This window comes from Diabrotica undecimpunctata, chromosome 3 (assembly GCF_040954645.1).
Source record: "Diabrotica undecimpunctata isolate CICGRU chromosome 3, icDiaUnde3, whole genome shotgun sequence".
Taxonomy (NCBI): Eukaryota; Metazoa; Arthropoda; class Insecta; order Coleoptera; family Chrysomelidae; genus Diabrotica; species Diabrotica undecimpunctata.
This window is the reverse complement of record NC_092805.1, coordinates 66866245-66878796: the sequence shown is the minus strand read 5'-3', so window position 1 is coordinate 66878796 and position 12552 is coordinate 66866245. Positions and strand designations below refer to the sequence as shown.

The window sequence follows — 12552 nt, the reverse complement described above, 5'->3', positions numbered from 1 at the left end:
AATAGAGACAGATCACAGACCTCTTTTAGGTTTGTTAAAAAAACCTTTAGATGAAATGTCACCTAGGATCCAAGGACTGGCAATGCAATTAATCTCTTCTTAAAGTGCCTATTCGTTCCGGATGTTGGCGATCATCACCGCTATCTTTACTTTGTTTATTGCAGCGCGGAACAGTTCAGTGGTAGTCGTGTTATACCACTTTCGTAAATTTTGAAGCCAGGAAATGCGTCTTCTTCCCGGTCCTCTCTTACCATTTACCTTACATTTACCTGCAATTAATAAGATATAAATTTTCATTCAAATATGTTCCTGGTAAGAATCTCAAAGTTCCTGACAATTTAAGTAGAGATCCTTTGAATAAAACCATAAATACTAATTTAATAGATGATGAAAATAATTTGAAAGTATAATTCTATTGTAGCAACATCAAAAGAAAATGAAAAAAGATTACAAAATGCAATTGATACTGACCCATCTTTACAAAAAGTTAAATATTATGTTTTAAATGGGTGGCCTGAGCATAAAAGCTCTGTACTTTCTAAAAAATTCTGTTCTGATAGACATGATATAGATTTATTAAAGAATGTATTGTTTTATGAAAAAAGATTAATTATTCCTGAAGAATTGAAGGGTGAATTTCTTGATGTTATACATCAGTCTCATCAGGGTATAGTATCATGTAAGAAGAAGGCTCAAGAAGCAACTTATTATCCGGGATTGATAAAGGATATAGAAAACATTGTTCTGAACTGTCTGACTTGTCAAATGAGCTATAAGAGCAACAGTAGGGAGCCATTAAACATGATGTACCTGAAATACATTGGCAAAAAATTAGTACAGTAGACAGTAGCCTCACAAGACTTTTTAGTTGTGGTGGATTATTTTTCGAAGTTTGCAATTGTTAACAAACTAATGAACAAAACGGCTAGCAGTGTTGTAACACAATTAAAAAATATGTTTCCTATTAATGGACTGGACTGCCTTGTGAAATATTTTCTGATAATGGTCCTCCATTCAGTTCTTATGAATTTTTAAATTTTGTCCGTATGTATAATATTGAAGTAACAACATCAAGTCCACAATATCCTCGTAGCAATGGCATGGTGGAAAGAACAATACAAACAATACAACTCCAAAATAAAATTTACCTGCTCCTTATGTTTTGCTAACTGGAAGAAATTTCAGAACCAACTTACCAGTCAGTATGGAATTTTTAAAGCCCAGACATTTTAATAAAAGATATTTTACACAATTGAGAGAAAATCAAAGAGAAGAAAACACTATTATGACAAAGGAATAAATAGATTACCAGAATTAAAATCTGGACAACAAATTTTACTTCAAGAAAAGAAAAGGAAATGGAACCCTGGAGTGGTTGTGGCAAGGAAAGGATCAAGGGATTATGTGGTTAAAGTAAATGATACCGATTATAGACGTAACAGACACTATCTTAGACGTGTACGGTCAGAAGCACAGCAACATGCTTATGCAAATTGTGAGCAAGCATATGTGAAAGCTAGTCATGAAAATGATATTGTGACTACTGAAAGGAAAAGTATGGGAAATACGAGAACAGTTGTTTGTCCAGATGTACCCGATGATACAAGAGACTGTAAAACAAATAAGACTATCAAAGATATTGATGTACCTTCAACATCTAATAGAACGTCGCCCATAAATGGCATTAATGTACCTTCTACATCATACAGTACTTCACCTGGTTTGAAAACCTCCAGAAGTGGTAGAGTCATTCGCCCTCCTGATAGATTTACCTATTGGTACCTATTGGTAACTTTCTATGGAATTCGGAGTGTGTCTTTGAATTGGTTCAAAACTTACTTGGTAGGTAGGAAACAATTGGTTAGAATAAAAGAGTGTGGAGTACCGCAAGGTTCAGTATTAGGTCCCATTCTTTTTTTACTTTTCATTAATGGCATCACTTACTTGAAAATTAAACGGAAAATTTTTCTATTTGCTGATGATGCCAGTATTACTTGGAGCAACTCTAATATTTCAACGCTTCATTCAATTATAACCGCTGATTTGCTTATAATCAAGGCTTGGTCAGACTCCAACTTACTTAGCTTTAACGTGGATAAGACAGTAGCATTATCTTATAAAGGAGTCATTCAACCCTTGCTTTTGAATGAGAGCCAAATCAGTATCGTTAATTCCGTGAAATTTCTAGGTATTCTTGTCGACAGCGATCTTAAATGGTCCTTGCATTTCCTTAAGGAAGAAACTAGCCTTGCAATCAGATCTGTTTCGAAGGAACTAAATTTAACTTCTGTCAAAATGGCATATTTCTCATTGTGTTTCATCTTCGATATGGGCTTCCATTTCGGGGTTCTAGTACAGCGGCTCAATTTGATACTATTTTTAAGTTGCAAAAAAGAGCAATTCGTTATATATGTGGTCTCAAACAAACAACTCATTGCAAGACCTACTTCAAAAATCACGGAATTTTGACGCTTCCCTCTTTATTTATTTTTTAAACGGTTTGTTTGATTCGCAAACATTTTTCCCGATAGACCTGATCATGGCTACTTCATTAGAAATTCGGATGGTAACGTTTATTTACCTATCCCGTCCACTCAGCTAGTAAAGAATTCTATTCTATATAGTGCAAAAAGACTTTATAATCACCTTCCAAGAAAAATTAAATCCGCAACATCTTTCATTAAGTTTCGTAAGATGACAAAAATCTATCTCTCTGAAAGACCATATTATTCAGTTGACGAGTTTCTTAATGTATAACAAAGAAACAAACTTAGTATTGTTTATAATTACATTTGCGTGTCTCAAGCAGTGGCTACAATTTGTCTCATTTGTTGTTGTCTGTACAAATTATGTAATTTATACAATAATTTTACTAATTTAAAATTGTATTGTTCTGTTTTTTTATTATATTTGTTTTTGTTTTATACTTTTTGTACTTTTTGACTGTTTTTTTAAGCTTTGTCCATAAAATTGTTCAATAATTTTCAGTGACAATAAAGCATATTTCTATTCTATTCTATTCTATTCTATTGATATATTTGTGAATTATTGTTATTTATGTACCTATGATATATTATGTAAATTATTTTTAGTTTATTTTGTTTTTATTAAAGGGGACGTGTTATGTATGGTTCTCATGTACGCGTATACTTGGCAACGTTGCACTTGGTAAACGGAACCACAAGTGACAGCTATGACATGACAACCAGACATTGACAACACACTTAGGTTATGGACTCCATGTGAACAAGAATAGTAATGTTAATTTATTTATCCTTATAAAGCTTAATAAAACCTATCGTAAATAGCTTTATGTTATATTATATCCCACCCACAGTCCTAAAGAGGCATACATTACAGTACCTACATTAGTTAATTTATTCCCCAGTGGAATTAATCCTGGAGGTTTTGATGAAAGTTTATGGTTTCAATAGGATGGTGTGCCTCCGCATTATGCTGCAGATGTTAGAAGGTACCTAACCGAATTTTTTTCCGAACAGGTCGATTGGAAGACGTGGACATATTGAATGGCCAGCGAGGTCGCAAGACCTCAATCCTTTGGAATATTTTACGTGGGGTCATTTAAAGAATGTTGTTTATAAAACGAAACCTAATAAACCTGAAATTTATTCCATACTTTACGGACACACTGTATAAGTTTACTTAATAAAATCCAAAAATGTTCCCATTTCATAACTAAAAATTAACCACGTTTACTAATTTATATTTAAAGTGTGTACCTAAAAGAAACGATGAAATCCCTAAATATATTTACACCTTTTTGTCATAAAAACTTAACTGTAACTGCATTAAGTTAAGCCTGATTTTACCTGTATCATGCTAAGCTTGATTTTAACTTGCTATGTCAATCCCACCTGCCAAGTGTTAACCTATAAGATACCTGGTGCTCAAAACAAAGGAGGCTCTGGCAACCGAGGATGGACGAAATAATCCTATTGCAGCAATCTACCTGTCAACTCGCACTGGCCAGAGTGGTAGGTATATGACTAAAAAAATACTAAAGACCAACTGCAGACAAATAAGAAAAACGGTCCTCAATCTCCTGTAGGTCAGAAATCCCTGACTATAGTAGAGTTCAAGCCCGATCAGGAGCAAAGGAGGCAAAAAACTTCTTAAGTAGACCAGGTTACTAATATAGACGATAATTATTGCAAATTGCTTTTTAGAGCTCGCGAACTTTTTTATGGAATCAGAAACTCTTAGAACTTGAATAAGGAATGAAAACATTAAATGCGACATTGTAGTTCCTAACAAGATCAGAAAAAGAGAAAATTAACAGATCGTAAAAGTAGGTCAAACGTTTTATTACAGAGTACAGGAAACCATTTCAGGAGGAGTACGATTTATTGACCACGAAAGGCAACCAAAAATATACAAAACATAAAAAGTATAAGCCTATGAGTTATATATATATATATATATATATATATATATATATATATATATATATATATATATATTATACACTAAAGGGTAATTTCAATTATAACGTCAAAATAATACAAGACTATTCTCCCACAACAAGCTCTGATGACGTAGAACTCGAACTTTTTTTTATGACGATATAAATCAAGCTCTTTAAAAGCATCCTCCTCATTATACTACATTAGTTGGCGATTTCAACGTAAAAATAAGTACAAAAAAAACAATATGGGTCCGAAATTTTAATGGGTAGACAGGGGTACGGTGGAGGAAATGCACAGGAAGCTGGGTTACTGAACTGTTTACAGCAAAATAGTCTTTACGCAGTAAATATTTGTTTCGATAAAAAACCATAAAGCAAATAGACAAATTGGTAAGCCCTAAAGGGACTGTCAAAAATGAAATTTCACTATGGCAGATAAAAATAATGTTATTTTCAATATTTTCATTTGTTCAGAACTTGCATTTAAAAATTCACTACTTTAATACCTCAAAACTCAGTAAATCAACAAACCTCAACCTAATACTGGGTATGGAATTAATTAGTGTAAAGGAAATATATTTTTCTTTTTTAAGTGTTAGTAAGTTTATATTAGGGGGATTGTAGGAAACTCAGACGCAAAACTTTCAATGATAATAACTTTTTTATTAAATGCTACTTTAAACTTATATTGTACCTGTATATTGGTATATAAACAAGAACTGAAAAATCATGCCGTTTTTTGATAAAAACTGAAGTTAACACCTCAAAAATATTAAAACTAAAAATTACTAAATGTGTCACTATTCCTTTCAATGTGGGAACACTGAGACACAACAATTAACATTATTTTGCGTTAAGACTGTCAAAGTTTAATTCAAATTTTAAAAGCGAATTTTGGCGCTTAGTTAACCCTTGTATTACAGGAGGTGACAAAATCATTATAATTTCTCTTTTTAATATATGCGAGACATCTGGGACAACTGGAAAAAAGAACCTGTGTTCATATTTAGCGCTTTTTTTTTCAAACGATATTTCAAAATCATTTTCTGTGATTTGAAACAAGACTTTGTCTACATAGTATGTCTTTTGCTTGGAGTTAAATTCAACAAGCACATAATTCCCATTATTGGAATAGCGATCAAGATCTTCGAAACTAATTGGTTCGGGATCTTCACCAACAAAATGCTCTCCTCCGCTGGAATTTTGTAATTCCATCTCATTTTCAACTAGCTCATCAGAATCACTATCTAATACGCGCATAGTTACTTTTTTCTGTTTTTGGTGTTTTTTCTTTAGACTTAATCAGTTCAATTTTTTTTTTGGGTATCTGTAGCTATCATTGTCTTTTCTTTGAGTTTTTTGTTGCCCTCCACAGATTTTCTTGTCGGAGCTTTAGGACAATCTTTAAAAACTGTTGAGCTAACAAAGGTTATCGTAGTATCAGTATTACTTGGACCTGGATTTTCTACATTTAGAGATTCATTTATATTTTCAGCAGCAGCTTCAACTGCAACAAGTGGCTTGCCTGTCATAATACTTAACAAAAAACCTTCTTCAGTGAAGGCATGCCGATCAAATGGAAATATTCCGGTTTTTTAAAAAGCGCTTGTGACATTAACTGGCGTCATTGCTCGTGGATATGCTGTGCCCACACAGGCTGCTACGTTATAAATTGTAAATGTCTGACCGAGATGGTTCATCATCCATGCATCTACTGCAGCATTATAGAAAGTTTGAAATGCTTTTAATAAGCCTACGTCCAACGGCTGTAATCTGTTTGTACAGTGTGGCGGTATTGTTAGGATTGTAATGCCATTATTTTTACATAAATCGATTGCCTCAATCGATAAATTACTTTGATGATTATCCATTATCAATAAAGAAAGGTTTTCTCTGGTACTACCAGTGTACTTAATTAAATGCTTAACAACTTGCACAAAGCACTCTGTATTTATCTAACCTGTTTTTGAAGCTAGTCCTAAAGTTCCAGGTGGCGACCCGTTTATCATAAAATCTTTAAAGTGTACTCTCGGGAATACCGGAAGTACCATCATTTTAACGAGTTTTACCTTTTTTCTTCTTCACTGTACATGCCATCTATAAATTAGATTTGCATTTAGAATCCTTTTAGTTTTCAACTATTAATGTTAATAGACAATGGAAGTATGATTTTAAGAATAAAATGCTATGGTTTTAAGAATCAAACGCTGTCTTGGTTTGTTTTGGTCATAGAAAGTTCTGTTTTTTTTTTGGGAATGTGTTTTTTGGTGAGCTTTTGAGCCTCTATATAAGTGTGTGGCATAAACAATATCAAAGTTGTTATAAATGTTTGTAAGCTAAACAAATCGCTCTCCGAGATAAACAAATTGAATAACTTATGAACTATTTGCTCTATCTGGTTGATATTTAGCATAATAATATATTAGATTTAGGAGTAATAAAGCGATTCAACTGCTGTCCGACGATATGTTGAATAAGCAGAATACTGTCATTTTCTTCGAGAAACCACCATTTGCTTCTTTATAGAGATGGAGATACTTTTGGTCAACTTTATGTCTCAAAAGTTATAAAGAATTAGTCACGTGGCTAAATGCTCTTATGAGATCTGTGTTAATTGCTTGCAGTAACTTTGATGGCGACAATGTATAGCTCACGAATTTTTGAAGAATTCCTAAGCACATAACAAAATTCTAAAATGGCGGTGAGATTAGCCGAATGGCTAAAGTAGGAGCCCATAAACTGCACGATTCCAATGCAATTTCGCACATCTGCTTGTCAACATGAGTTGGCAATAGTAAGGTTAAAGAATGTTTACTATAATGTACATAAAGAAGAAGATGACATTCTTGACGAATATGTGTTTGAGCACTGTACAAATAACTGCTTATAGTTACAGCTCAATCGTAACCTTTACCAATCACATAAAAACGTTCAAGTCCATGTTTTTTCAGAGCTGTAATTATAAGGATCCAGAAACATGGATAATGATAGAGAAAACAATAAACCCTATTATTACTTAAATAAAAGGATATTGAGAATGATATAGAAACCCATCTGCCACAGTGTTATGTGGAGGCTGAGGTTCAACCAGGAGTTTTATCAATATTACTTTTTATAATTAAACTTTCTATAGAAAATTATCCAAAAATATAAAGATTGCGCTGGAAACGTCAGCTTATAAGAATGGATAATAACAAAACACCTAGTAGAATACTTAGTGGAACTATGGTGAGACATTGGCTGGTAGGAAGACCAAAGAAGAGGTGGATAGACAAAGTGAGAACCGATGCTAAAGAGATATTGAGGATAGATAATTGGTCCAGGTTCCGACTTGGGCTGTAGCGACATTGTAGATAGAGAGAGAAAGAGAAGAACAGATCCTGCCACGTCAACAGTTGGAATATACTCTAAGAACATCTCCTTACCTTAGGTTGTTTAATAATTTTTAAATCAACATATCGCAAGAACAACGAGACTTGCTCCATACACAAGTCATCTCATCAGCAAGAAATGCAAATAATTTAGATTCCTTTATTTCAACGATGATCTTGTGTTGAAAAATTTCACCACAAATGTCAATTGTTTCATTGTGATTTTGAGAGCTCGTGAAAAGGCCATTCTTCATTTTCTCTTTGATCGACAACCTCATTACACTAAGATTATTTCATCTACATAGTTTAGTACATACTACGTTATAATAAGATTGCATCTTAAAAATGTTGTCAAAATATGTAATTATTGATAAATGTTTTAGGTTTAAATTTAATGTAATTGCATTTTTTCTGTTAATGAATAATAATCTACATACCTGTATTGATGATCTAAGTGATAAAATATTAGGTAAGAGAGATTGTAGTAAAGTTTTGACAAAATATCGGGCATTATGCCGTTCGATATCGGTATTGCATTCATCTGTTCCAGGTCGACCCTAAAAATAAAGCCAGTAAAAAATAATCTCAAATAAACACTTTATATCAACAGATATCAATAGAAACTTTCCGTTTTAATTTAAATAATTATTAAAATTTGATATTTTCCATAATAAATTCATATCACTTGTAACATACATACAAAAAAACTGCTGCTGTAACGCCATTATAATATCGTGGCAACCTTCTTTATATAGTTCAGTTGAGAGATAATCTATTCCGGGTGATTTGATGCTGGCTAGTTTTTTAACAGCGTCTTCCCCCTCGTCTGTTCCCCTTACCTCATCTTTTTCGTCCTCCAGGTTTTCTTCTTTTTCCTCTATATTAAGTGCCTGATTAAAGTATTTCACCCATCTATTCAATAGATCCTTCCTTGTTGTTAGTAGGTCGCGATTCTGACTTCTGCATTGTCTTGTGGTTGCCTTGAATTCTATTTTCTCGTTTTTTCTTTTGTGTATGCAGTTAACATGCTGTATATAATTTTGCCTTTATTCATCAGATACATTGGCAAACGCTTCATGTATGACTTGTTGCACACGGTCTTTTTAAAGTCAGTATTTCGGGCAGCAACGTAATGTTTAACTGGACTCCAAACTCACAGTAATAAGGGAGGTAATCGGAATACTTCTACACAAAGTTTTGATGTTATACTTGTCGTATTTATCTGCGTAACCGATGGCTACATCCAATAGTTGTGACATCAAATAATTCTCTTAAAAAAATATATCCTTCTCTCGTAACCATTCTTGAATTTGATGTTTGTTCCAGGAGCTTCTTGGGAAATTTTGTTTGCATGAATTATATGGAGTATTATCCATTACTACCATCCTTACATACCTTTAGATTTAACTCTCCCTTCGGGAGGTTTGCGATTAGTTTATTTTCAAACCAATCTTTGAAAGACTCGTCGTTCATTTCGTCATGGTAGTCGCCTGAATCTTTTTTTTTTTTCCAAAAATAGACATTGTGAATTTGGTACAAAACCTTTATTAGATCCAATATATACCCAGACGAATCTCGGACCTATTTGTTTTGGATCTTTTAGACCAATAATCAAGCCTTCTAAAAATGCATCCTTATAACTGGTTATGGTTGAAACCGTCCATACCTTATTTACTGTATATCCGATATTTACCCATCTTTCATACAAATAGAAAATATTGTATCCTTGCAATCGATAATTCTGTATTTATGTGCCAATAGAGGGGGAAAAATTATGAAAAATCTGTCGGTAAAAATTGTGCAGTTGCGTCCTTATCTCATTAAAAATGTACCGTTATGATAACAAAAGTTTTGCCCATTGCCGACTTAACTTACATTTTCGCTATGAAATTTTAATGGCAATTAAAAATAATATCCTAAGTTGTTTCTTAGGCTTGTTACACGAACTCAAAATTATTTTTTTTTAAATTACAAAAGCTTTCTCGTAAGGTGACCACCAAACACGGAAAAACAAGTTTTATAAGATATTTATTTAGTATATTGGTAACACTAGTAACTAACCTAAGTTTTTTAATACCAAGCAAAACTAAGACTTAAACAAAAACATTTTCAGGAACAAAAATTAAACTGCTTAAGCTTACAAAAAAAATGAGCAAATCACAAGTTTTCGTAAGAAATTCTATACATTTCAGGAATTACACCCAAATCTATTTAAATTGATTACGGCCTTCACTTTGCTTTCCTTGACTTTAAGTTTTTTACTGTAAAGAGCTGGTACCTGCTCATTGACAGCAGTAGAAGTTCAAGGTCGCCAATTTTCCCTTTCCCATTCAAAACCATGGTTAGTTTTGAAATAAATTGTCTGCGGTTCATTTTTATTCACTCTAATCATAGATGTTTGGCAACTTTTAAAATCACTAAGCTTCACTGCTGGTAGGTTTAAAAATTTTAAAGTCTTTGAATGACATTTCAACCACTTTATTGGGTTGTATGTATGTATTGTTGGCATCACCTTCATTCTGAGTATGTCCCGTTACTAAAAATTTATGTGTCGTACTGGATATATAGTCGAATTTCTTAAGAGCATAGTACATTCGACGTACATATTGGTTCTTCTGTTGCCCTGAACAATTCTCAGAATAAAAAATAATATCCAAAGGTTTTTTAATGTTTAGCGAATAGTCTTTCAAACTTTCCAAATATTTCCAAAGACATGAAGCAATATCACATGTTCTTCTCTTCCCATCTGTTTCTATCCATATGCAACAATAAGTCTCCATATTTTTTATGTTACAAATCATACCTCGCTACTTTTGAGAATAATAAAAACATGATTTTTCACCCTGTGGGAAAGGCAAGACTACATGCAGGTCGTAAACAGAGACCAACAGCAGAGACAACTATTAATTTTGTTGTTTCTTTTTTGTCCCTGTCTTTGCCTAATCTAACAAGATCTTTTTCTAAATTATGGTTTTCGTATTATATTAAATATCCTATTTCTTGTCTTGTGGAGTATTTTTATAGATAACACAATGCTCACATTGATCTTTTTTCGGCTTGTAAAAGCTGATGTTATAGGTCTGAAATATTTTATAATATTGGTGGTAAGACAAAACTTTCTCCCCTGAGGATTGTTTATATTTTTCATAGTCTTTGTGCAAATCTGCAACTGTCTTGCCACCTCTATATACGCTCTAGAGGTTTCCTTTCGACAATAGAGGCTTTCCACTCTTGGGATGTTATCTATATACTTGCGCACATTCTCAATGTCTTCTTTAGGTACTAAGTTTTTTCTGTCGGGAATTTTGCATCCCCTTTTTTCTCCTGCTAAAACTGTATTTTCGTCAACCTTGGACAGGGTTGTTCGCAAGCACCTATCGGTTACATCCAGAGTATTTAAAAAAAAATCTTGCAAACTCTGATTTTTTCTCCTTCAGAAGTGTTAAAAAAAAACATGTGGTTAAGCGCCCTATTTATTTTTGGGTTCTGCACTACCCTCGGGTACTCCGGATTTTTACTTGTGGCATTGTTGTGTATTAATCCCCTCTGGGCTTGTAAATTGCCCATAGCCCAGTACTAATCAAATAACAGCTGCCTCTGAGAATTGTCAACATTTTCCGAACATTTTAATACACATGTTTCCCCACATGCCGGTTTTAGTTCTGTCTTTCTTACATGATTTTTTTTCTGGGGGTTATATCATCCAAGCCAAGGTTCCTCCTTTTTTCGTGATGGCGTGAGCTCAGCCTTGTCCTTTTCTTTTCTTCTTATTTTCTGGGGAGGCCTTGGACGATAAATGAAATTGTTCAGCTGGAATCAAATCGAATTCACCATCCTCTTCAGTTTCGTAATTCTCGTGGCTTCCATCGTTTTTGGCATTGACCTCAGATGTTGGCTTCAATTCTAGGTACGTTAAATTTACTGTTTCCATTTCTGGTCTTCGATCAGCTCGGGGGACTAACGGTATAGGATAGTTCTGGATTTAATTTATTACTGCCAAACATTTTGGTAAAGGCATGTAACAATTGTTTTCTGTTTAAAAATTTCAAACATATTTGTTGTTTATCTATTTTGCTAGTCTAAAATAATTTTATATTCAAATTTAAGTAAAATTTAAAAGTAAACTTAAGTTACTTTTAATAAATTTAAGTAAATTTATGCTATATATTAACCTATAAAATTTTTATATGCATGCATCTAGCAGCAGGAGTGTTCATTTATGTAAAACCGAAAAAACAATGTACCGCCAAGGGAATCTTTGAAAAAGCTACATTTTAGTGCTGCTAGTATACGTTAATTACGTTAATACTTACCAAACAATACATTATACTTACCAAGTTAAATGATTTAGGCAATTTGTACAACTTCTGTAACTCTTGGTTAGTTAAAAAACTTTCATCATCCATAATGCTATCGTCTGAAGGAATAATATCTTCAGGCCCTTCTGTAGCTCCAGAACAATCAGACTCTGTACCACCTTCATTTTCTGGCATATTTCCTTCTATACCACTACTATCAGAATCACTATGATACTTCAGATTTGCTACAACATCCCTTAAAAAAATTGAAAAATAAAGTTCTAAAAATATAATTTGGCGTATATATATATATATATATATATATATATATATATATATATATATATATAATCCAAAGCTAAGATTACTAATATTACAAGAATTAAGTTTAAACTCAACAGGCTTCCGGGTTGAACCTTCTGGATTATCACCGCGCCGAGTTTTCGACATATTCTTC

General features: G+C 33.1%; 1 protein-coding gene across 1 annotated transcript in view; it reads right to left on the bottom strand.

Moving 5' to 3' along the window:
- Positions 1–12552, bottom strand: part of LOC140436877 (brefeldin A-inhibited guanine nucleotide-exchange protein 3) — a 158404-nt gene that overhangs the window by 112797 nt on the left and 33055 nt on the right. Inside the window, exons 8-9 of the mRNA XM_072526035.1 lie at positions 12132–12351; positions 8235–8354 (exon numbers count right to left, since the gene is read on the bottom strand). Coding sequence (XP_072382136.1) covers positions 8235–8354; positions 12132–12351 — 340 coding nt within the window. The remainder of the gene's footprint in view (positions 1–8234; positions 8355–12131; positions 12352–12552) is intronic.